The sequence below is a fragment of the Coturnix japonica genome, chromosome 3, assembly GCF_054131305.1.
Source record: "Coturnix japonica strain WE chromosome 3, WE-NBRP24, whole genome shotgun sequence".
Lineage (NCBI taxonomy): Eukaryota > Metazoa > Chordata > Aves > Galliformes > Phasianidae > Coturnix > Coturnix japonica.
Window position 1 is genome coordinate 94,010,379 of NC_140665.1, and position 27,262 is coordinate 94,037,640.

The window sequence follows — 27,262 nt, forward strand, 5'->3', positions numbered from 1 at the left end:
TCCCATGAGCAGGGTTGTCACCCACTGGATCAGGTTGGCCACGGCCCCATCCAAACTGTCCTTGAACACCTACACTTAGCTTGCATCATCATTTAGTTCACACACCACTCAACAGGCATCAAAACAACAACAGCAACCCACAAAGAAAACACAAAATGTCTTACACTGCATTAAAGATTCCTCAATGAGAGGATGCCCAGAGAAACTGTGGGTGCCCCATCCCTGGGGGTCTTCGAGACCAGGTTGGATGGGGTCTTGGACAGCTCTGATTTGATGGGTGGCAACCCTATCCATGGCAGGGTGTAGGAACTAGATGGGTTTTGAGGTCCCTTCCAACCCAAGGCATTCTATGATTCTGTGAAAAGAGTGAAGTTGTGTCTTTGCCAGGTGACATCAAGGTGGAATGCAAAAGAAACAGAATTCACAAAATTCAGTTTTTGTTTGGCACACTGGTTTATTAAATCAGTTGTTGTCACTGTTAGATTCCCTTCTGTTCTTTTCTAATCTCTACTGCCTACTGGTAATAATTGCTTAACAGGCATAAGACACCAAAAGCAATGTTCTACTCATTTAGTTATGCTACACTTCACTTTTCTCAGATTATATTAGTTATAATTCATGGCCTTAGCAAAGCATTCTTATAAAGGCCACTCTTTTAAAAAGGAAAAACAAATGTGATCTCTGTCTCCAGTGCACTCACGCAAGCCATGTTTACCCACTGATTAAATGATCTATCCTTGCGTAATTATCCCCAGATCACAGACTGGTAAACAAAGGCAAAAGGCTGGCTTTCCTCATGATAGTCAGCATAAGGATGTCTTACCCACTACTTCCAATTGAAGCATTTAAGAAAACATTGTTAGAAAGTTAGTATTTTGCCTTAATGTTTGCAAACTTCAATTAGGGAACGTTCTTATATTTGAAATCAGCTTCAGAAGGGGATGAGAAATGTGATATCAGTCCCTCATATTTTGAAATGCATGGCAGAGTTTGTATTACATCTAGAGTTTTGTATAATGTCACTTAATAAAATTACTAATTTTCCTCAACACAAATGAACACTGTTCTGGTGTTTGTTGAAAGGAATAACTACACAGCAAGTGTAAATATATAGCAATATATAAAGCAAGTGTGTGATGAATACTTTACGTTCTTTCCCCACCCAACATCTGTCTTCTTGGGCCACAGTTATTTGGAGTAAGAGAGACTTGATGGGCTTTGAGGTCCCTCTCTCCCTGAGTAGACCTCTCTCCCTTGAGGTCTACTTTAAGTGCTGAACTAAGCTGAGGCACTGAAGCATGAACTTGATATTTAAGTATATTACTTCCAGCATATCTACTGCTTGGTATGGGATAACTGCAAAAAAACACAGACATCAGCAATTACCTGCAATACTTATCAGTTGTTAGGGCTGTGCCTTCTCATATTGGTATTGTCAGTGCTGTGCATCACTGGAAAAACCATTCCTTTCTCTCATCAGCCTGTTTTAATGCTTCCAGCTCTTTACTGTTTTATGTTGAGAAGGAGCCTCTCTACGAATATCCCCACAAATACCAATGCGGAGCAGAGTAACTACACAGAAGCCAATGCAGCAATAACTATAGGAGTGAACGAGGCTTGTTAGGTGTTCCAAAGAGCTACATTGTTTTGCAGTACCTCCTGATTTTATTGCCTGAATCTATAGGCTTTTTGTGAAGTCCTAAACATTTCCAGGTCCCCCTGTCCCTTGTTGTTTGTATTCGTCTTTCACATTCTGATTTCGCTGCTTAAAGGGCAAGAAAAGTTTACTGAATGGAAAGACCTTGGAGTGTTCAATATCAAACAGCAGAGTGGCCTCAAAGGAAAACATATTTCATTAAAAAGAGAAAAAAAAAAAAAAGAGTTTCCTAGCAAACCCAGCTTGTTTTACCCACCCAGATCTGTCTTTTTGTTGCCTCTGTGGTAACACATGTTTTATGTAAACCTATATTAAGATGAATTTTAACCTACAAATAACTAGATACAGCTCTGCAGTAGGAGGGAATTCCTACAAGATGATGTCAAGTATTTTAAGCAGTAAAATTAAAAATAGCACATAAAATCTGACCAGTAGATTTGGATCTGAACCAAGGCAACACATTTGGGAAACATTATCAAGTTTATCAGGGGTAACATATCACAGAAAATCTGCTTCTGTTTATACGCCATTTATTATTCATTTTTGACATTTCCCTTTTTTCTTCAACTTTTTTACCCCAAAGCAAATATATGTTAGACTTAACTGAAATGTGAGATAACAGACTGGCATTTTTATTTCTCTTTCTGTAAGGCAGAAGCAGATCTGACTAGAAGAAAAAAAAAAAAAAAAAAAGGAAAAGAGTTGATAGAATAGCACTGGTAATAAAGGAGAGATCTGTCTCACAACCAAAATAAAGAAAAACTGAAACGTCGAGTAAGATGAAATTAAAGGTCAAGTTTTGTCCTTCCCTGTGCTGTCTTGTGCTTCATGATGCATAAACACCACATTACGACCTACGTCAAGCTTACTATATTCATGATTAAAAAAAAGATATATAATGGCTAAGACACCTGTATCAATAGGAACACCAGCAGAGATGGTTTTGCCTGTGTTTTTCAGGATGTTTGCAGTTAGCAGTTGTCAAGTCTATCTCAGGAGATCATACAAACATGTAAAGCAAGTTATATCTTGGGATATGATCCAATCCGTGAGTATTACTCAGCTGAATTCCCACTGCTGCCATTGCACCAAATTTTAAATGATAATTATTTTCTAAGACTGAACTGCCATATTGATACTGATCTGTCTTCAAGATAATAATAATTAATTAAATCTGTTTAAATGTGATCCAAAGTCATCTGGGACATCTGCAGCCTTTCTACTGAATGCAGCTAAATTTGCAGCTCAAGTTAATCTGCAGCTATTTTATCTTAGTCCTTTGCCCACTGGTAGCTTGTGACTTTCTTCAACAGATCGTGTCCTTGGGAGCAGTTTTGGAGCACTGTTTTGTTTTGAAGCTCTGATCCCAGCTGAGGTGAATGTCTGCTATTCTGGGCTTGGAGGAGCAAAACTTCTGGATTGTTTTCAAGAGCAGATCTTCCATATGCATGTTCTAGAATACATGTGTATCAGAAAGTGCTCCTCACGAGTCAAAGAAAGCAAACACAACATAGAGCACAACATGGTGAGACACTCATTTTAAATTGCAAGCAACATCCCATAATTAATATAAACATCATTCAGGTTTTAGTTTAGCACATGCTGCAGTTTTGAATACATATATATATATTTATATATGTATATATATTTTAGAATCTGTGAAATAAAATTGCTCAGTGACTTTAAGATTTGTTGCCTGCTGTTGCTGATGCAGAAGCTTTATTAGAATAACAAACTATTGAGTATTTTCAATTGAACGGCTATTTACGGTCATGAAAGAGAAGATTTATCTTTAAGAATCCTGTAATTACAGTCTACAGTTGAGTTTTCAGATTCACATCCTGATGCTACAAAGGAAATCTGGGGTAATTCTCCACTTCTGTGGCAAAGCACAAAACTGGTGTGTTGGTAAATGTAAGCTAACGTGTCTTAAAACGGTGCTCAGAGGACATCTGTTCAAAGTGGATACAGATGGAAGAGACCAGAGAGAGTAAGTAAGTCAAAAGGAGTTCCCCGTAACCCAGTAAGGTTGAACTGCTGAACCCTATGGTGGAAATTAGCATTGCTGGTTCTGCTGTCAGGTAGCTGAGTGCTACTAGAAAGGAAAGATGATTTATTAGAGCCCATGAAGAACAAGCTACAGCTTGTAAGAATGAAGAGGGTTTTTGTTTGTTTGTATTCAGCTTGGCAATTTAAAGGCTAATGACTTGAACAGACTTGGAATCATCCCCCCAAAGTCAGCTAAACAAGTATGAGAACCAAATCACTTATTTATAGAGTTGCTTTACATCCTCTCTTCCACTTTTGCAGAAATCCCAGCAGAGGACAGCTGTGACACTGAACTAAACACTACTCAAAGGAGAAGCTTTTGGATACTGGGAACACTGACAGACTCAGTGCTTCACTTTAGGATTAGTGAAAAAGCTGGCATTTTGTTCAAGCCAAGATCTTTGGCATTTCAATCCAACCTAAGATCTCTCTGGTCCACAGCGGAGAAGATGAGATATTAATAGAGGAGTGATTCAGTCCATTATAACACAGCAGATCATTAAAGAATTAGTCTCTTCAGTAGTCTGTATCTCCCATGTATGACACATAGGTCATAATTTTGTACCTTAGGCAAAGCCCAGAACTTTGTAAGTGATGCCACTTGAAAGACTAAACGAAAATTTAGGTTCTAACACCTGCCACCTCTATTTGTCAAGACATGGCAGGTCAGACTCAGAAGGCTATGCTTCAAATGGCCTGTCAGGCCAACCCAAATAAAGAAAGAATTTATATGCTCCTAACACAAGAAAAACTGCATTTTCTAAATTTGAAAGGAGATGATAATGAAAAAAAAAAATAAAAAAAATAAAAAAAAATAATGTCATTAAAAATAAGGTAAGATGGTCTTTTTTAGCAGCTCTGATCACAAACTGTTTTCATCCTGCTTTCCAGATCAGGGAGGTAAATGACCCGCCACTTCAAAGTCTAGAATGCCATATTTCATTCTGATGCCTCTTGACCCACAAAGCCAATAAAAGATGTTTCAGAGGAATTCTTCCAGCATAAGTTTCTAATACAATGGTGATGCCAATGGAAGAACACTCCAGGAAAAATTGACTTTCTTTACTATGAGAGTGGTGAGGTGCTGCAACAGCTGCCCAGAGAGGCTGTGGGTGCCCCATCCCTGGAGGTGTTCAAGCCAGGTTGGATGGGGCTCTGGGCAGCCTGGTCTAGTATTACATATGGAAGTTGGCGGCCCTGCCTGCAGCAAGGGGGTTAGAACTCAGTGACTGCTGAGGTCTCTTCCAACCCAAGACATTCTATGATTCTATATGAAAATAGCATGTACTGAACTGGACTGAAAATTCCAAGAGCAAATATACATAAATGTTTGCTTGCTAGTCTCTCATAACCAGATTTTTAGTACGATATCTCAATTATTATTGAGTGAGGAGGAGAGGACAAGTTCTGTTTTTATTATTTTTAATAATTTTTAAAAATTTCCTAAGTAAAAATTCCAGAATGGACCCAAATTAAGATCAGTTGAAAACTCATGACATATCCCCCCTTGAAACCAGGGATTAGTGTCTGGTTGGTCTATTTTGTTAACTATATACGTATTGACTTTCTAGAATACCTACTGCACTGTTCTTTTTAGTTTTAATTTCAAAGCAATCACGAGTCAGATCTCTGCAAGATTATTGAGTTACGTCATTGATCTGCACTAGCAGAAGACTCGATTTGCTCAGTAATAAGCAATTGGGGTCAAAGGCCACAACTGAAAAAAACACAAAGGATATCATTTACACCCGTGTCTATCAGAAGCAGCTCTTTTGCAATCGAGTTACGTTTGTGTCAAACTGATGCAAAGGAGAATCAGGTTTTCAGAATTTGGACTATTTGGCAATTTGAAATTCACCTTTTTTAGTTTTTAGTCTGTAGCTGCTTAAAATATTACATCTATTAAATTTGCTTTTAAACTGAACTGAGTTTTATTTAGTTATTGATGAATTGTAATCATGTCACTGTTTCAGCTCACTGGCTCAATGTCCATAGGTTCTGGAGTTCTGTATAAGAGAAGCCATCTGCAGAAAGAGAACAGCAATTAGTGGGCTACTATTAAAGCAAATTAAAAGGCTCTTAAAGATATTAACATTTGGAATCAGCAAGATTTGTGCTTCTTGATATTTTATGTTCATCGAATGGTGAATTTCTATTACTTTTAGAACACAAGTAATTTTTAAAGCGTGGGCTCAACTATAAAACCATAAAGTGATGTTCAGGAAAGATTAAATTTGGGATTTTCCAAAAATTCTTATTTGTTTATTTATTTTTTCTTTCTTAAAGGCTCTGGGTAGAAGGATTGCATGGGTTACATTCCTGAAGACGAACCCAGGGAAGCTGGCGGATGAAGGAATACCTCATCCAAGCTCAAGAATGAAAGGTCCTGTTGAGCAGGAAGCCAAGCCTAACTTAAAGCAGCTTGCAAGAAGAGGGAAAAGGGAGAAGTGACCTAGCAAGACCAAAGCTGCCCTGGAGTTAAATGTGGTTGAGATGAAAGCCAACCAAAAGGGCTCCTAAGAGAATATCAGCAGCAAAAGTAAGGTTACAGAAAACATATTCCCATTGCTAAATGTCATAGAAGACCTGGCTACAAAGAATGTAGGCAAGGAACTCAATGCTTTCTTTGCCCACGTCTTTGATGGTAGGAATTGCTTTCAGAAATCTCAGTCTGGAATAAAAGTTTACTCTAAGTGGAGGAGGTTTAGGTTAGGAAGTATTTAAACAAACTCAACTTACACAGATCCATATGACCTGATGGGAAGCGCCATCAGTGCTAAGAGCTGAGAGATATCATTGAAGATAGGATGAAAACAAATGCTGCTAATTATCAATTCAAGAATTGCAAGCAGTCTTTAGAGAACTACAGACTTCTTGGATTCACTTGATAAGCTTGACAGTCCATGGGAATCTAATGGAATAAATCCTCTGGGAAACAATTTCTGAACGTAAAATTGGACAAGAGGTTGCTTGACTGATAATCTGGATATTGTGTCTGATAAACCTGCTGGCTTTCTATGCCAAGATGACTGGCCTAGTGAATGAAGAATTGTGGGTGTTGCTTATTTTTTACTTCAGCAAGGCAGTACCTTCCATAAGACAGTACCTTCCATATGATATTCACAGACAAACTGCTGAAATACAGATAACAAGACAGTGAGGTATACTGGCAAATAGCTGAACTGCCAGGCTCAAAGGTGTGGTGAGTAGCAGCACAAAATCCTTCTGGATTCCAGGCACTGGTGGTGTACCCCAGTGGTTGATACTGGGGCCAATACTGTTTAACATCATTAATGATTTGAAGGGTGGGGTGGGAATTTAGCAGATGAAGCAGAACTGGGAGGAGTGGTTGATACACCAGATGCTTGTGCTGCTATTGAGAGAGAATCTCAAAAAGATTAGTGAATTATGAAGTTTAACAATGGAAGCCATCAAGTCCTACATCTACAGAAGAATAACCTCCTCCACGTGTACAGGAGCACAAGTATTATGAGGAGCGGCTCGGGGAGCTGGGATTGTTTAGCCTGGAGAAGAGGACGCTCAGAGGAGACCTCATTGCACTCTACAACTTCCGGAAGGGAGGTTGTGATGAGGAAGGTCTTGGCCTCTTCTGCCAGGCAACAAACAGGACCCAAAGAAATGGCCACAAGTTGTATCAGATGAGGGTTAGACTGGACATAAGAAGGAACTTTTTCTCTCAGAGAGTGGTCAGGCACTGGAATGGCTGCCCAGGGAGGTGATGGAGTCGCCATCAATGGCAGTGTTCAAGAAGTGTCTGCATAGGGAGCTAGGAGATACAGTTTAGTAGTTTTCTGTAGGTATGGTAAAGGGAAGACTGTTGGACTAGATGATATTCAGACAGGTTTTCTTTACAGCCTGTAGAGATGTTTCAAAACTTAGGTATGGGATGAATAAAAGATGCCGTATTTCTGAACACTTGCATACCTGTACTGGTGCTGTATTTCTGTAGGAATATATTGATTCCACTGAGCTTCTCAAGAAGGAAATGGAAAGGGGAAAGAGATCATTTTATATGACGAATTTATGACTTACTTTATTTAAATCAGTGTATATGTAAAACATAAGATGACCTGTGTCATCTTATATACTACTTGCATCTAAATACCAGTCTAAGTTCAGCAGAAATACAACAGAGAAAGCAACAGAGATGATGTTTTGTTGCTCTCTAAGTACATGGAAAACATTAGATAGTTTATATGAGTGATGCTACTCGTTGCATAGCAGTAAATAAACTCCTAGTGACTGTGCTTTTTGACAGCTGCTCAGTAGCAGCAGAAAGCCTTGAGGTTATGAATTATGCTTCTGAATAAAGATTAAATCCATCATTTTCTTTTTTTTGCAGCTATTCTAGTCTTTCTAATTCACATCAACCTAAAATAGCCCCTTTTTCTGCCACAGAGCAAACTAGTCATACTTATTTATGCCAATTTCAAAATGCTCTCATTATGATATGATCTCTCATTAAGATATGATCTTATGTATTCTTATGTAATGATGAGTCACAGAAGAAGCATTGCCAAAATGAAGATAAATAACTCTGACCACTAGCTTACAAAGCCTCTCTTCTAAGAGGAATTCGTTTGCACTTAAGATGAAATGAACCATCCTCTGGTGATCTTACTGATTATAACGGCAGTCTGAAATATCCACCACAGCCTAGGGATGGCTAATGTGCAGATACACATTTCATGGATGGCTTCAAGTTGTGCCAAGGGAGATTCAGGTTGGATGTTTGCATTGACCCTGGAGGTGTTCAAGAAAAGTTTACATATTGCACTGAGGGATGTGAGTTTAGTGGAAAATACTGGTGACAGGTGGATGTTTGGACTGGATGATCTTGGATGTCTTTTCCAGCCTTGGTGATTCTATGATTCTATGGCTTATCTCCTCCGCTATGTAAAGCATTATCAACAACTTCCCCTGGTCACAATGACAGACAGCTGACACTAGCTGTCAAAAAATCAGGAACCATTTAACAAACTTGAAGTTGTATCAGTGTGGAATGCAAGTGAAATATTTCAAACAATGTTTAAAGAAACTATACACTGGATATATAAAAGTGAGCCTACTATAAGTCAGATCCAAAACAAATGAAATCCTTCTCAACTTTTTAATGTTGTCTAAATACAGACAGTGCCAATGTTTACTGTACCAAACTTTTTATTATTTCCAACAAACTTCTGTACAAAAACATCACAGCAGGCAAAGAAATTCAGTGGTTTCAGCAAACAGCACATGACAACTTGTAGAATGCTTTAAATTTTACATTTTTATTACACAAGTGATGAATAACTTTCTTCTGGGCGACTTAAAGACTTCATTGTTTGACAAATGACTGCAGGTATGCATGTATTAACGTTATATACCAAAAGTCGATAGAATGATCTGTAGTTCATCTTGATTTACCTAACTGAAAGTAACTATGAACAAAACAGGATTTCCTTTAATATATATTTGTAAATGTCTCCCCATTAAAAATGGAGTTTGCACAGGGGCTTTACTGCTATAAAATAGAAGTGTGATCACTGCTTCCAGAAAAACAACGAGCAATTTCTAATTCTGTTCTTGATGATAACATAGTGATCTGCTAAAACTGCAGATCTACAAAATGAACTCTACAGTTGCTGTGCTTTCCTGCATCATTATATGTATAATGCTGACGTCTGTGGGTTCTCATGACATCTGAGAAACCTCATAGTGGTAATTCTGCTCATGAATAACTTCTAAGGCAATCCTAAACTTATGATAGTAATACTGTTTAAGGACAGAGTTCTGACTAAGTTTGTAACAGTGCAGTTGAGTTTCAACAGACCAAATGCATCTTCAAACTCTTACAGTTAATATTTTCAGAAATGAAAAGCATGAAAATTCCAGTGACAGCACACAACCTCTGATTTACAGAAGAATAAACAAATCTGAACCTGTGCACAAGCACTGGAGTTTTCATGCATATATGCAAAGTACACAAATGAACATATTTTCAGAATGTGACCTCTGCAAGAATATGTACAGCAATTGCAGATCACTCAGAGAAGACATTTAACAGAGCACAAACACTTTGCTGCTTTTGGCAAAATATTTCTATTCCATTTACTGGAGAAATTTCTAGAAAGTAAGAACAACTGAGGAAGGAAATCAACTCCTTGAAGCATCAATCACATCTAGAAAAACAGTGAAAAGCAGTGAGCTGAAACATACCCGTGCTGATTGTGAATCAGCTGATGAATATTACTATCAAGGAAATTGATAAGAGTGCCTAGGAACAGCTCAGGTCTTGAAACTTTATATCATCCCTAGTCTAATGAGGCCAATTTGACAGAAGGGAAGTCTGCTGCTACAGAAGAGTGTTCTGCTTTATTCAATTTTGTATTAGCAAAAATAAAATAAAATAATTCTTTAGCAGGTAGAGCTGTCCCTAACAGATGTTTACCACGATGTATTTACACTGCAAAAATCCATTCCTTAAAAGTCAAGACAAGCATTTTCCCTCACCTTTCTAAATCTAATAAAATTAATCAGAATTTTCAAAATCCAGCAATGGTCTTGAAACACATTTTATATTTATTTATATAATTTCTGAAAAAGAGTATTAATTTTCCCAGTGGTGGAAAAGAACAGGCTATACATATTAAAAGAGGCAAAATGACCTCTTCTGCAATACGTTTTTGGATGTTAGCCAGCACATAACCCTTAAAATTAGATAGATCTCCACTAATTACAGGAAAAACAACATATTAAAATGAGGCTGATGAACATTCAGGTATTATCCTATACCTATGATTTTACTTTCTCTTTTATTAACTTTCTCCTTCTTTAAAGTTTGTCTCCTATGGCAGCTTTGACATTTCAGTTTATCTGATTTCCATTTTATCTTCCAGAGAAGGCATTTAAGAATTAAAATGCACAGATAAACTGTTTCAGCTAAACTATCTAAGTAAAAAAAGTATTCTAAAGGTCAAAAGATAAAGGCTAGCATATAAACATAGCCTGTATTATATATAGTCAGTTGGGTTATGACTACAGGTTTATATATTTTAGCAATGTGAAGAAAATGGTTATGTAAATGCACACAAGTATTAACATCAAACTGTATTAAATTATGTAAACATACACATCTTCTGTGGTCAATACAAACATCTAACTTGTCTCAAGACACTACTGCAGCATAGCTCGGATTTGTTTGGAAGTAGATTCATCATTCAGGTGTTTTGTAGTGAACCTAGAAATTACAAATTAAAACAGTATTAATAAAACAAGCATGGATTTTAGAAGTCTAAAAAAATCATTGGCTGAAATCAATAGAGTTCATTTACACAAAGATGCATTTATATTCCTTTACTCACTGATCACTGGAATTACTTATCGTCTGCTGCTCTTTATCTTCTAAATATGCCTTACAAGAAATTATTCTTTGTTAACAGGTGGAGAATTGAGGCTAAAGCCTGGCCTTGAGCCAACAACTGTAGCAATGTCAGTGCAGCAAGAGTGTCAATTTAAAAGATAGGTCTGCGGCCTAATACAGTGTCTGTGATACAGCAGGAAATTGAAGTCAAATCATCTTATTTCAAGAACAGCACTTGATTCTGTAGAATTCTCTTTCTTTCCCTTAAATCCTCAAAAGAAATACAATTAATGGGATGACATAAGAAATAAGGTAAAAAACCCCTACTAAACAGATTTAGGAATCTGGACTGAATTTTGACAGAACCTAAAAGCTTCATTTTAAGAATCTGTCTTAAAGGTCCAGTACCCTCGTACCTTATAAAATAGAGAATTTTCTGTTTGTTTGTTTGTTTTTTAAACCAGAACTCTATTTGGTGCTGAGCTGCACATTTAGGAATATCCTAGGAGGAATAAAGAGCTTTTAGCATGTTTCTTCCATTTAAACCCAAACATATTCTCTACTGTGTATGTAGGTAGGGAAATCAATCATCATGCAAGCTCAAAAGACATCTGATAGCTGTAGGATTTAACTCCACATCAATTTTAATTCAAAAGATATGATAAGCAAAAGCAGAGGTGGTTAAGGCAGTAGTTCTTGGTCTATCCAAGCACTCAACAGCTAAAGAATTCAACACAGCTGTAAAAAATTTGGTACCCCTTTCTGAGTTTCAGAGGAGTCACATCATTGTGTCTTGTTTTCCAAGACAGCACTTTTAACTCTCAGCTACAGGACTAGGATTTGGGTAGCTGTCTTCTTCAAGTTGCATCATTAAACAAAAATAAAATGGTTTACTTGATCCCAATGAAAGAAAAAAGGGGAGTATAAATAGTACGAGAAATTAGGTAATTCGATGAACGTTTGCTTAAGTATCACTGATAGAGATTATGACTTCCAGTATCAATAATCATTGCTTATAAAAGTGAAATGAAATTGAGAGGAAGAATATAACTTAAGAGAACCCCAGGTGATAAAGCCAAACCCCAAATGACAATTTTCTTAGTTGAAGAAGATTATAAGGTTAAAAAGTCTTAAAATTTTAAAAATTAGGAGGAAAAAAAAATTAAGGCTGAATCAAACAATGATTCCATACATACCTGAGAGCATTCAGAAGTCCTTCCACAGTGTCAGGTGGTTGTTCCTTTAAAACTTTTATGCAACCCTTCATCTGCGAACAGAAGCATGCCACTACTGAACAATAATACATGAATTGCACTAGCTGAAAACAAGGAAAACTTTCACCAAAGATAGGCGGCTTTATTTTCCTACTGAATGTTAACATTGCTTTATATGAATTAATTAATGGGCATCTTACTTAAAGTGATGTTCAATTAAAAAATTAAAATATAATTAAAATATAATCTCCTTAAAAAAATATGTGTAGATACTAAATTGTAAATGAAATGTATATATGTACATTTCATATGTATTTCATATGTATATATACGCGTATGTATATATACTCACATGTAATTTACTCAACTGAAACTTAAAAAATAAATAAATCCAAGAACACCTGATACGCACATAAAGAATCACCAGGATTTTAATAACAGTTCCCTGTCACAGCTCTTAGAAACTGTAAGAAATGTTTCAACTTCTACTTTTATAATTGTACACAATGAATACATTTTCAGTATTCGGTCTCTAGTTGTAAATTGTGATAGCTTACACTTTGTTTCATAACTAGTAGTTTCTAACTTCATCTGAGATGAGAAGACCCTGATGCCGATTTAAAACCCCACAGTGAAAGAACATCTGCTTGAGAGAGTACAAAAATCAGGCTGAAAAAATGAAGCAGAGAAAGCAGACACAGAACTCATCTGATCCAGTCTACAGAATCCCTATGTAGTTCATAGAGAGGAATAATAAATTCCTCCAAACTATTCAGTATGTAATTTCAGTTGTAGTTAATCATGCTCTGGAAGTACCTATTTCTTCCATTGCTATGTATACATCTAGGAGCTATCCAGAAGCCGGTCCAGGTAAAACTAATAAGAAGTAATGGCTTGGAAAACAAAACTGTTCATCATAGTAAAACAAATAGTTGTATTTATTTTAAAGAGAATAATGCACTAATTAAACAAATTAAGATTTGGGACCATGCACTCAATTTTAAAAAAAAAAAGTTATTAATTTTCTGTGTTCCATTTACATTAAATATAATGAAAGCTTACAAGGCTTTACGGTAAATTCGAGAAGTACACACACTGTATACACAGTCCTGTGAAAACTTTTACTTGTGTTGTCTCTGTAGGCAAGAGACTGCATTAGTAGTCAGGAAGTCTGCATTCAATTCCCAGGCTCTATCTGCTGCATGACCTTGAGCAAATCAATTCACCTCTTTCTGACGTATCTTTCCCTCTGTTAAGCAGAGTCAAAAAAGGGATGTGGTAAAATAGTGGTATCTGCAGATAAAAAATGCTAACAAAGACCCAGTGCCGTGAAGCACAATAATATTATATATACATATATTTATATATTTTCTTTAGAAGTAGGCTATTTTGTAAAGGGAAGTACTAACCATGAAATACAGCTCATTTCTGTGAAAGACATGCTTTATGAGATTTAGGTTAGTAAAATCATGCAGCACAAAAAGAATACTTTTTTTGTGCGTGCTTGCAATATCTCAGATGAAAATATAAGGTTGCTTCTACTGTGACTGGTCATGCCAAAACTAAAACTGAAGGCTCATTATTAGCATTACAACAGTAGGATTTCAGTCCTGTTACTTTAGATCTCAGGCTAAGCGGAGACAATATAGAATAGTTGCTTATTTACAACAGAGCTAGAACCAAAAATCTCAGCATAAAGATTACATGATTAATAAAAGCTTATGACTACTGAACTTATTCAAAGGTAGCTGTAACGCAGAATTATTTGAGTGTAACCATACAGCTGGCAGAAAAGCAGTGATAACAAAGACAAATGAGTATCCGTGACTGAGAGAAAATACAAATACCTATTTTAATTTCAAACAAGCTGATATACGAAAGGAAACAGGTGAAGATAAATTCTAAGTTTTGCCACTCAAAAGTTATTAAAATGATTTATAAAAAGTAATAAGTCTGTGCTGGAAAAAATCCACAGTCTGGTGTTCTCAAACCTATGTGATATTAATAAAAGTCATTCTTACATCAATCTTTGATGTCTTTGAGAAAGCTCCCACGGGATGAACATGATCATACAGTATGATAACTCCCACCATTACTCTCATGCAGAACATAAGAGTCTCTTCACTGGTGAATCTACTCCTGTACTCTCTGCAAAACAATGGGAGGAAAAAAATGTCTTGACTGTTTTTAACTGTACAGTTTTGCAAACAAGACTATGAAGGAACAAAACCTAAACATTGTACTTAAAAGTAGTACAAGAAGAATCTTTGCAAAATTTTGAAGATTTTTACATTGCACAAGTCTCTGTCAGTTTACAAAGGTTAGAAAGCAAATAGATATTTAAATCTTGTTTTACCAAACCCTCCCAGTTCATACCCTTGTTTCTGTGAGGCCAGCAACTTTTGCTGAAGTGCTGCATAGTTGATAAAATATGATGGAGATTCATCATACTTCTGTTTTTTCTTAGAAACACAACATATGGGACCTCAAATGAAAACTACTCTTTTTGCTTAAATTCCTACTTTGAAACAAGCAACATTTAGGCAAAATCTAATTTCAGCAGCTTTTAAGTACAAGCTTTCACCTGGGTTCATAATTACTGACATCGCTCTTGGAAGTATATAGGCAACTTCAACAACCCAGGTTCACCAGGCATCTAAAAAGTAGAGGTATATTATATGGCAACTGACTGAACTCATTCCAAAGAGTTTCTATTTGACTTTTCAACTGCAAAATAAGAATATGGATGATACAGTTAAGACAGTCCCTATCACAGCTCTATCACCTAAAACTAACACAGAGAAGTAAATATAACAGAAAAGCAGAATGCCTGAAAAATGGCAAGCACCATTCTTCTTAAAAACTGGATGTTGTGTTGAGGGACATGGTTTAGTGGGAGATATTGGTAATAGGTGAACGGTTGGACTGGATGATCTTTTAGGTCATTTCCAACCTTGGTGATTCTATGATTCTTGGAACAAATATTATTTAAGTAGATAGCACGTAGATTTGTCTACTGTTATTCACTAGTTTTCAATATAAAATTTTATTTAAACATAAAATTAAAGTTTCTAAGAGCTGTACTGTCTCTCAGCTTACAGTGACTTCAGATTTCAGCCTCTGATTTAGAGCTATATATACCAGCATTGTAACATGACCGGGTTTAAAGGCTATAGAAATTTAGATGTGAAAATGTCTGATTATCTGACAATTAAAAATAACAGTGGATAATAAACTCAATTTTATCTACTGGTAGGCAACTCACAACTTAGAGCTTACACATATGAGGTATTTTCAGTGACTCATTCTAAGATGCCACAGGATTTTGAGATAATTCCCATCCACTGTGTGCACATCTGAATTTTCATGAACGTTCATAGTAAGCTCAGGAACTCTACTCTCTACATAGCTATGAGCAAACCATTCAAAGACAGGAAGACTATCCTGAATCTTTTAACCTGTTTTTCACTCAGAAGAGACATCTAACTTAAAAAAATATGACTAAAGTGCAGCTAAACAGTAATAACTTTATCAGCTATAATTCAATTGATTAAATAAGTGAATATATAGTTTCCATACAGCTGAATTTTTTCATAGCCGGAATAAGATGGATGTATCTGAAAAAGATCTACTCAAATGATCCTGAATGGGGCTATAGGAAAGCTGAGAGAGGAAACTTTTGTAAGGGCAGATGGTGACAGGACAAAGGGAAATAGCTTCAAACTGGACGAGGGTAGATTTAGGGTAGATATTAGGAAGAAATTCTTTACTGTGAGGGTGGTGAGAGACTGGAACAGGCTGCCCAGTAAGGTTGTGAATGCCCCCCACCACCCCTCCTCGAGGTGTTCAAGGCCAGGCAGGATGGGGCTGTGAGCAACCTGGTCTAGATGGAGGTGTCCCTATCTGTAACAAGGGGGCTGGAACTACATGATCTTAAAAGTCCCTTCCAACCCAAGCCATTTTATGATTCGATCCTCAAAATAGTCTTTGCATTTTCTGGAGAAGAGCTATTCGAAGAGCCAAAATCTGGCTCGTAAGCAGAGTAATAGTTTTGCAGGATGAGCAAGAGACAGTAGTTGCCCGATAGTTGTGGTTAGACCATACAGATACCAAAGCCTATGAAAGATTATACTTGTATGTTAAGCTTTGTTGAAATACAGACCCTCCCTAATAAAATGCAGCACTGATTTATGAAAAAATATATCAGGTGGTTGAAATAGGAGGCAAAACTTTCTAGGGAAAGATTGTACTTTGTACATCAGTGTGACTGCAACTTAAGGCATGCAGGAAATCATCTGGAAAAAAACAACACCTGTTTATTCCAGATGGAGATAAATAAACATGGTAATAACTATCATATACCAGAAAAACAAGATTTAAGATAAAACTTACGGTGTTTCCAACATGACTTTGCATACACTAGCCATAGTACTCAAGCAGTCTGTTGTATTTTCGATTGGCAATGTTTTGTTCTAGAAGGGTTAAAAAAGAATCATTACTGAGTACATCGCCTTGTAAAATTAAGATTGTCTCTGTGTTGTGCCCTTTTCTCTCCCATTACCTACTTCTGATACAAAATGTGTAGTTGCATTACTGAGTGTTTTCAGCATTGGTGTTGCTTCTGCATAAAACAGGGACATCCTATTGGCCATTTCATTGTTGACTTCATTCTCGATGTCTAGCTGAGAAAAATACATGAGAAAAAATAGTTAGTTAAACTCTTAAAATCTTGACAGCAGCAAGAAAAAGATACAGCACGCATTCATGTCAGCAAGCAGATTGCTGAATGAATAGCTCCAGCATAATCACTTTATCCAGACTGCTGCATAACTCCCACTGTGAAGGTGAGAACATGACAGCTAGCGAATCAAAAGGAAAAAAACACTTCCACAAATGGTGTAAGTATACACAAATCAATAAATATTTCAGCATGAAGAGCAGATCAGACCTTATTTACTTACATGCATGTTGTTTATCCTGTTGCGACTTATTGTCCGCCTATAATAACTGAAGTCATTCTGAATTGCTGGGTTTCTCATCTTAGGGAAAGGAAACAGGAATTAATGCTTTGATTCAAAATATATGAAAAAAAAATAGCATATAGTAAAAGATTTTAACCTTAAGTTCATCAAAACGAAGAGTAAAATGTAAGATTTCTGCAAACTCTTTAGCCAAAGCCTGTTCCCGTTCCAGATGCTGAGTTGGAGTATAAGGTGGGCATGTCAAAGATTCCAGTAAGCTTTGCAGGGCCTTTTCTAAAAATAAAATATTATTTTTTCAGTCCATATTAAGGCAAGATTTTATGTAAGTATTTAAATATGCTTTATTAGAAGAGCTCATTAGAAGAGAAGAAAGGCTTAGAATAATGCACAGCCCTAACAAGAATCCTCTTTGTTTCTATTCTAAAGTGAGAAGCATTAGTCAAAGGCACCTCTTGCTAAGTTTCATTAAGATTTCTGTCATTTTCTCTCCATTTTGTATCAATGAATTCTTTTTCATTACATCCCTTTTCTCCATCTAACACCCTTTATCTCGGAACCCTACCAAAAATTCCATGGAGAAGGCATTTCTCCAGTGTCCAAATATTCTGCCCTCTCTTTCATCTTCCTGAATTAGCCATCAGCACAGTACAGAGATTGTTCTGGCATGCCAGTTATTGGAAGTGTACTCTTAGGCACTGATAGCAATGTAGTTCAGGTCCTGGGGCTATAATTACTAACATTACTCAAAACTAATAGGCATAGCAGGACTTTATAGAAGAATTCCCCATACTGGGAACTTTCCCATTGCATAAAGACATTTTTTTGCATAAGGACTGCCATCCAGAGTCTTAACTCAAGGCTTAATTACGTAATTTTTTGAGGGCAGCACGGATGGTAAAGTCACTTTAAAACATGACCAGCCTTGGATTTTCACCTTGCAAGAGAGTATTGATATCCTCCTCCCCGTGTCATCCCCCTTCTCTTTATTTAAAAGAAAATCTCAAAATAATTTTGTCTTCATTCCTTTTAAAACTCTGATCTCTACAAGAATTCCAATTACAAAAAGTAAACTGCATCAGTACAACAAACATAAATGAAGCTTTGAGCAGTGGGAGGAATCAGAAAAACTTTACATAATCACAACTGCATTCTCTGTGCTCTGTTTAGATTATATAATGTTTAAGTGGCAAGCCAACAAACTTTAAATAATTTTGAAATCAAAAGAAGATTAAAAAAAAACACAAAACTGCACTGGGAAGTGTGACCGAAAGCAAATGTCTGGTTAAGATCAAAGAGACACAACAAAAACACTTTAAAAATTAGTGGAAAAAGAAATTTCATATTTCTTTAAGGTAATCTAATAAAACAGATGTACTAAACCAGAGCTCACCTAATCTCAGTGAAAACTCATAAAAGCGCTTCAGCCTCACGACCAGAGGACATACCGAATTCCACGCTTTTTCTTGCAACTGGATATCATTGGGGTTTTGTATTGCCTGGAATGAAAATTCCACTATAAAGAACTGTGAATTACGAACAGCAAGTAAAGGTGGTTTGGAAGCTGTCCAGTACAGTATTTCAGAAAGTAAGTATTGTAAAACATAGAACAATAATAAGAATTAACATCACGTGGGAAAGTTATTAAGTCTAAAAAATACCATTCTTTTCCTTCTTCCCTTCATCAACTTAAAAATCCAACACTGACATGCAGGAATCTTTTAACACATTCTTTGAATAAAAACATACTGCAAAAGCATCAAGAGTATAAATACTCCATGAAGAAATAAACAGCCTTTTGTGTTATTATTTTAAACTTCTGTAGCTAACAGCTCACACCTAAAGTAAGTTCAAGACTGACTCAGAAAGGTTTGGCCAGCAGAGACCGTAAGTTACAATTCAGAATTGCACCTCAGGACTAGTTTCACAGAGTAAGATACCTGCAAAATTGATGTAAAAATATAATTTACTGTATTTCATTATCTCACTTACTTAGAATAGGCATTTTTGGTATTTTTTCCTATGTATTTCTCACATTTGAGTATTATTTCTTAAGTATTAGTTCTTAACTGTAACTTTACTCATAAGATATATGAAATGAGGTACATGAAACTGTCTCAAAGAGAAAAATAAGTATTAATTGATTGCTAATAGCAGACCCAAAAGAAGTTCCAAAAGTCATCATTTAATCATTTAACATTACAACTTATCATGTTGCACTTAATCTGTAACTTTTCAATATAGAATCATAAAGATTCTCATATAGTTCCATAGAATGTGCCTGGATACAGAACAGAACCAAGGAACACAATGCTTTTTTTCAATTTTTCTTCCAGAGAACTCCCATTAGCTTGAACAAACATACATCTCTAATTTCTTGTCCAGCTCCTTTGTAAGCCTGAAGATCTGCAAGCATACTTTCTGAGTCCTGTAAAACTGCACTGATTTGATTCCATACTTCTCTTTCTCCATCTGTGGGCTGGGCATCTAAAAACATAAAAATAAAATGCATAAGACAAAACGTTGCTGCAACACTAACAGCAAGATTATTCTGTTAAACTTAATAGTATTAGAACCAACTTGACTTGCATTCTGTTGTTGTTTTTTGAAGATAGAGTTATTCTGCACTGCCATTTGGCTAACATTAAAGTTTTTCCATTGCTTTGGTAAGCTCTGGCTCAGAAGTCTCTTTTCATCATCACAAGGTGGTGCAATTAGAAAAGAGGTTAGTGCCTTGGTCCTTTAGTAAAAAGGCACCTTGTACACAAGCTCCAAAGATCAATTACAAAGGATTGTTTACTTTCCTTGCAGCTTGGGGATAAAATGAAGCCATAAAATGAAGCCTTTCAGTGGATGGTGCTGTACAATATTATATCACATCACCCCTCCTCCAGGCTTCCCAAAGTATTTTTCTCCTTCTATACAACACAGGTACAATACTATGTAAAAATAATTGTTTTCCTTTTGAATGGCAGAGACCATTTCTACTACTTGAACAGCAGTTCTGTTTAACCCAGTTCTATCAATCATCACTTTGTTTTCAGGGTGGGAGAGATACACAGATCTTCTACATTCAGAGCAATGACATTTTGAAGGAAACCAAAATGCCCACATGTATACCAGATCCTGCAACTGGCTTGGGGCAATCTCAAACATCAGTACAGACTGCAGGACAGACTGAGAGCAGCCCTGAGAAGAAATGATATGGGGTGCTGGTGGACAGAAACTGGACATAAGGGAAGCAGTGCATACATATATGTGTCCCAGACTGCCAGTTTTAACCTAGTCCACGTCAAAAGAAAAGCATGGCCAGTCAGCCCTCTACTCCACTCTCATCATATGCATCTGTGGTGCAGGGTTCAGCTCCAGCACAAGAAGGATATGAACCTGTTAGAGCAGGCCCAGGGGAGGTCACAAAGATGACCAGAGGGCTGGAGTACCTCTGCTGTGGAGATGACCTGAGAGAGTCGGGGTTGTACAACTTAAGGAAGAGAAGGTTCCAAGGAGACCTTAGAGCCCTTTCAGTGCTTAAAAGGGGCTTATTATAAAGATGGAGGGAGGCTTGAAACAATACTATGTTATACCTCAGAAGGAAAGTAGAATCAAGGAGAAAACTACCTCAAAAGATGAAAATCATAGCTTAGACATGGCTGTTGAACTCAACTGTTAGTTTGCAGTGATATTAACTGTTGTTTTCCCCAAGCTGCAAGAAATACTGGGTAATTACACCTTAGTAGTTCTTTGAACTTGTGAAAAAGAAGGAAACAAAACAGTAAACATTTCTAAGTTTCACAAGGAAGTAGCTACTTTTGCTTAATACTTCCATACCATCCACAACTGAGTAGGGGGAAGGAAGGAGTCATCTATAAGTCGACATCCATATTCTAATATTTTTAATAGAAGTTAATTAAAATAATGTTTCCAGCAAATATTAAGGCATAAAAGAGAGCAAGCTGTTGATTAGTACAAATCACAAGTGTAAAATCTGCACAATCACATCACCAGAAGCATGAGTTGGTTAACAAAGAACTTTTATGCTACTTTTACAGTTCATTTTCTTTAAAAAGTATTGCTCCCTAATAAAAATTTAAACACTCTGGTCTGCTCATCACTTTGGGATTTACAAATGGTCTTCAGTAACATCTACTGTAGTCAATATTTTTCAGATTTTCCTAATTCATATTTTGGAAGCTGGTGGAAGGGTGAGTACTTGAAACCAATCGAGCTTTCTGTGGTATTCCAGCACACAGGGAAGGAGAGATAGGAGAATGGTAGATGGCTGGAAAAGGGAAGGGACAAGGAAAAGGCTGCAAAAGCTACAGAGCAATAGGCTTAGCTTGCACTTGCAGAAGCGGTTTATATGTATGCAGAAACTGTTTAGCTTAAAAATAAAAGCAGGGAGGATGGTTCAGGCTATTTTATTTTATTTTTTAAATACGTGCATCTTATGTGTGAACTGTATGTTATGCAAATAGGTGCTCTGATAAAATTATGGTCATGTTTCAAAAGGGATTTTACATTACGGTTTCGACAAACATGATTAGCTAACACATCTGTGATTGATCACCTTTTTTAAAGGACTTCGTCTTGCTTTGAATTATAACAACAACAACAACAAAAAAATTAAAAGAAACTAAGAATTCTTCATGATGGAGATTGTGGATTTTACGATTGTTTTTCTATTCCAACAATACCAAAGCTCATTTTCCAGCTCTGAATAATAAATAAATAAATAAATAAAATACTATTTCTGAATCAGCCCTTGCAATCCTAACATCGGAGAATCAGCACATGCTTAAACAACTTGAACACGTTTATAAATAAAACCATAGTCACTAGCTAATCCACATGTAGTGTAAGCCCTCTCGATAGCACGGTCCCACTACCAATGACTGTACTGCATTTCAAGCCTTGTAGACTTCAGTGTACCCTCAATTCTAACAGTCTTTATAGTACTCGTGATTATCTATCAGAATACTCTTTCTTTAGCAAGACAAAACAGGAAACCATTCCACCTCTCTCAGATAACTAAAAAAATTCTCTGGAACAACTGCAGTCCATTTGTACATGCATTACATATTTCAGGTACTTAATGGGGTTGGAAGGTAGAGAGAACTGTTTTTTTTTTTTTTCTTAAAATACATTTGTTTAAGAAAAAAAAATAAAATCCTATCTCATCCACCACCTAATATGCTTTTGAGAAAATAACAGAAAATGCAACACATGTTAGACATCAGTACTAACAGGACAAGATTAAATACAAAAGAACGGATATGAAGCACTTACAAAAAGTCGAGTGTAAGAACATCCCAACAATTAAGACATAACAAGTTACTTGTAAATGAAGTATTTCCAGTGCATGCACCCTTTCCACAAGTGAAATGCAGCCCAAAAAGCACAGAACTTTATTCCACTCTCAGCCAATGCAATTGGAAGTTAAGGGGATTTCCACTGAGGCTGGATAGTGCTTACATTTCATGTGCATTAAATGTGCAATCATATTTGTCAGATAATATCATGGCCACCTGGTTTTGACAGCCATGCAAGAGAACAGTGAGTTAAACAAGGTGTCTTACAGGCTCTTCTTTCAGCTTCTCAGCAAATTAAAGCACAGCATGTACATACATCTATTTCAGATCTGACACCATTACAATGGTTTTTCACCTTCCAATCTGGCACATGATTAGAAAACAGGCTAAGCTTAAGTCCTTGACAAAGAAAAAAATATTACTTTCAACTACAATGAATAATGCATTTCAGAGAGTATGAGAAGCTGCTATATCTTGTACATTAAAAGGAATGATACTAATGGAAAAAAACCCTGCCTACCACATAAGCCAGAATTCCAGAATAAGCCAGAACAAAATGAAACACGAGGCTATGCCATGGAAACTAGCGTGAGGGTCATTGGTTTGCTGCTTTCAGCCTCATGATGCATGTGGAGTGGACATCCTGAAGAGGATGCCCTTAGTATAAACCACCACTTCTTGCTTAGGGCACTTTCCGAAGTGCAAGAGATGAGTTTAATCTTACTTTGGCTGGATACAGATTACACTTCCAGCCTTCCTGCCTGTGGAGCAAGGGCACTAATTAACATCCTGCAAAAAATGGGCAGTTGCTGTGCTGCTAGACATGTTCCATTAATAGATACTTTTAATCATAGATGAGCAACTATAACTCATCATTTCATAAATCTTTCTGGGGATGGTGGGGTGGAATACTGGAATATAAGTATCCTTGATTCTCTGGAGAAGGATCAGATAACAAGCACACCTGGTTAACATTTAGGAAAAAGGGGAACCTGTTCAGGTTATGCATTCAGAGAGTTTGGTCTTATAAAAGATATATGTTTCTGGGGAGAGAATGGGATGAAGATGCCACTTAAAGAAAGCCAAAAGCTTACAAGCTTTCTGAAGCATGTTATAAAGCTTTATCCTTTTAGATTCAAAACAAACTGTTGGTACAAACCTTCAAGTTATTCCCAAGAATTCATGTTCGAATACTTATTTACCTGAGAACTCGACAGCAGTAGTTTGACAACAGAGTTCTGCAAAAATGAGTACCCATAACATGCTACAGAAAGAGCTTTAATTGCCCAGAATTCATCTACCTTTTACTAAATTTAATCAAAGTCATGATCTAATAAACAAAACAGTTGTTGAATGGGGAAAAAAAAATTTCAAGAGAATCACCCTATGGGGTAACAATGAAACCTTATCTAGTTGTGAAGACCACAAACTCGTGACTTGCCATGCAATCACCCTTCCTAACAAGATTTTATTCAAGTTATGAGCAAAGGTGGGCAAACAAGTACATGGTAAATTCAAGTAAGTGTCACTTCGAATATAAAAACATCAAATATAGAACAGCAGAACAGTTTGCCTTCTGGAAATTAAAGTTTTTTTCTTTATTTAAGTATTTCAACAGATCTTCCAACATTAATTTGGTGGGTTGGAACTACATGATCCTTGAGGTCCCTTCCAACCCGGGTCATTCTGTGATTCTGTGATTCTGTGAGTGCATACACTTTGAATTTCACTTCAAAAGGGTTGTTTTTTTTTTTTCTCCCACACAGGAGAACACTCTACACTAACCTCTGAAGTTCAGAATTACTTAGGTTCAAAGTTGGATTGGACAAACCTTCAAATTGTTTCTACTTGTACAGATTAACACCTATACTACGGTTCAAGAATGAGAGAGCACACAGAACTGCTTTTGCCATACAACATTATTTGAAATTAATAAGAGATTCAATCTTTCAAAAAATATAATTGCATTTAGAAAATTTGGTTCCTACTTTGGAATCAAGAAATGGATTCAGTGACATCAGTAAATCATGTTGTAAGGAATGCAGCTTATCATACATAAAGCTGCAGAAAAGAGGAGTACCATGATACTCTAAATAACTGGTGGTAGCATTGAACGGAGAAAATTAAGATAGCCATTAAAAATGTTGTGAAGGTGAAACTTTAAAACACTCATTCTTGTTTCACGACTCTTCCTTATTTCAAATACAGCACAAGGTAGAATTTGGAAAAATAAATAAATAAATAAATAAATAAATAAAATTAAAGAAAAGAACATAACTATCAATTTAGTGAGAGAACTTATTTTTCTAGATGTTCCTCTTTCTACCTGCGCACTTATCAAGAACTGCATAGGAGATTTATTGGATGAATTAAGGCTAAATATGAAAAAAACAGGTTGGTAAAAATATTAAAGAGAAAAGTGAGTTTATATTTTAACATTACTAAACAAAAAGAAATTCGAAAGATGCCATGTAAGATGCCCCCCTCAAATTTTTCATCAAAGCAAAATTCTGTCCTGGAGAACAGCAGCTTTTCAAGAATAAATATTTGCGTGGCATTGGAGAACTCATAAACTCGTGAGACATTACTGGAGACATTGAAGGCCAGGCTGGATGTGGCTCTGGGCAGCCTGGTCTGGTGGTTGGTGACCCTGTGCTTGGCAGAGGGGTTGAAACTAAATTATCATTGTGCTCCTCAACCATTCTATGATTCTGTGATTATCTGAATTATGTTAACTGAGGGCTGTAAGTGAAAAAAAGTAAAACTGAAGTCTACTATGTTGAACTTATTGTATAGTTTCTTAACTAAGTTATCCAGATTTGTTCTGCTACTGTTATTCTGCATTTCTGTTCTCATTTGTGTGTACTAAGAGCTACGGTTCTTCCAACCATACAGTCTTCCAGACTGATCTGAGTGTTCAGTAGGTTGAGGAAAGAAGGTGGTAGGCTTTTAAATTTATTTTATTTTAACATATATATTTAATATATATATTTAAACAGCTAGTTCTCAGCAAGTTCATTTTCCCCCACAGTGGTCACACATGACTTGTGCAAAAAGGTTTGCTGGACATGTTAATTCTAGTACATTTATATGCATCTGTGTGACATAGCACTAGCCATAGGATCATGCCTTTGGAAAAGCACAAACTTAGATCCCCTTAAATCAATTGTCCAGGGAATTTAACACCCTCGCATTCTTTTTATTCTTCCCATAGACAAACACTCATTACTTTTGATCAATATCAGCACGTAAAGCCACTGATTTTTGAGGTATGGAGATAGAGGTTATCTAGATCCATAGATTTACTCCTCCATAGAAGGAAAAATGTTATTTCTGTGGGGTTTTTTATTTAAAAAATAAATAAATGTATTTATTCATTTTTATTTAAAAAAAAATACACACAAAAAACTAAAGGAAAATATTTGCATGGCACATTTTATGCACAGGAGGAAAAAGTATGTCACACACATTCTTTTCTGGTAGAACAAATTCCAAATGATGAAAAACAAAAAATACCAGGGCAGAAATATTCCAAAACCTTGCAAAAAATTTCAGAAGTAATGCTGCCAGACATGTTGAGGTTTCGGCTTATAGCTAATGAAGAAGTAGATAAAAACTAAAAAGCAATATCCTGATGCAAAAAACAAAACACAGTCAACAGATCAAATCACCATAGAACATTCTCCAGAGTATTTCCTGTGCTTTTATAACCTTCAGTATTAATTCTTTCAGTTGAACTCAGCCGAAATCTCCTTGGGATATGTAAAATTGCAGAGCAATGTTTTCAAGACAGTTACTGACCAACAATTACTTCACTAACATTTGAAAATGCTTAATGTTCTTTTAGTAATTGTGCACAGTCTAAAGCAGAGGTGAACACAAGCATGATTTTTTCCTCAGCAAGTATACAAACAGGTATTGCGCAGTTGAACAAATCCTTGTGCACAGGTAGGAATGCTACATTTCTACTATCAACCTAATTCTTCCTTCAAGATTCTCATCTAAGATCTGTCACAGGAATCAAGCTGGAAGATAGCAGAAAGATCAGTAAATATTTAAAGAGACTGGCAGCTAACCTTCTTCATGCGGTGTATTTGAAAATGAATGTAGGAAATCTATGATAATTTTATACTAGTTGTGAGCATAATACAAGTACATTTGGAACTGCATTTGCTGAATGTTTTCAGCAGCACAGAAAAATTGTTGCTCTAAGTCTCCTGACTTCCCTCTTGCCATTCTGATTCTCTATCGTGAAACCATCAAAATCCAACTTTTCATTAAACAAAACACTTTTCAAACTTTTAAAAAGCTTTTTATTATTTTTCAATTTATAATAATTGACTGATAAAATGGCTTCAGTTACAAGGGATCTTAAAGGCCATCCACTCCTAACCCTGATCACTGTGGGCAGTGTTGCCACTCACCAAATCAGGCTGCTCACGATCCCATCTCCAACCTGGTCTTGAACACCTCCAGGGATGGAGCATCTACAGCATCTCTGTGCAGCCTGCATCAGTGCCTCACCACCCTCTGAGTAAGGAATTTCCTTCAAACATCTAACCTAAATCTCCCTCCTTTTAGTTTAAAACCATTTCCTCTTGTCCTATCACTATGTGAGTGTGTTTTTATACAATTCAGTGTTTCAATGTGAAAAGCGAAATACAAAAACTGCACCAAGACAACACATGCCC

At 36.4% G+C, this 27,262-nt stretch overlaps 1 protein-coding gene across 20 annotated transcripts in view; it reads right to left on the reverse strand.

The window, feature by feature from the left end:
- Window positions 1–8,869: 8,869 nt before the first annotated feature.
- The window catches only part of CYRIA (CYFIP related Rac1 interactor A), a 53,182-nt gene continuing 34,789 nt past the window's right edge, over window positions 8,870–27,262 (reverse strand). For 16 of the 20 annotated variants that reach the window (XM_015859431.3, XM_015859427.3, XM_085542201.1 and 13 more), the window contains 9 exons: window positions 19,628–19,749; window positions 18,656–18,761; window positions 17,402–17,538; window positions 17,245–17,322; window positions 16,849–16,965; window positions 16,676–16,755; window positions 14,305–14,431; window positions 12,266–12,336; window positions 8,870–10,946 (listed from right to left, as the gene is read on the reverse strand). In XM_015859431.3, the coding sequence (XP_015714917.1) occupies window positions 10,883–10,946; window positions 12,266–12,336; window positions 14,305–14,431; window positions 16,676–16,755; window positions 16,849–16,965; window positions 17,245–17,322; window positions 17,402–17,538; window positions 18,656–18,761; window positions 19,628–19,678 (831 nt within the window). In that variant the 5' untranslated portion in view covers window positions 19,679–19,749 and the 3' untranslated portion in view covers window positions 8,870–10,882. Of the gene's footprint in view, window positions 10,947–12,265; window positions 12,357–14,304; window positions 14,432–16,675; window positions 16,756–16,848; window positions 16,966–17,244; window positions 17,323–17,401; window positions 17,539–18,655; window positions 18,762–19,627; window positions 19,750–27,262 lie in introns of all 20 variants that reach the window. The other 4 variants (XR_014944256.1, XR_014944257.1, XR_014944255.1 and 1 more) reach the window with 1 other exon arrangement.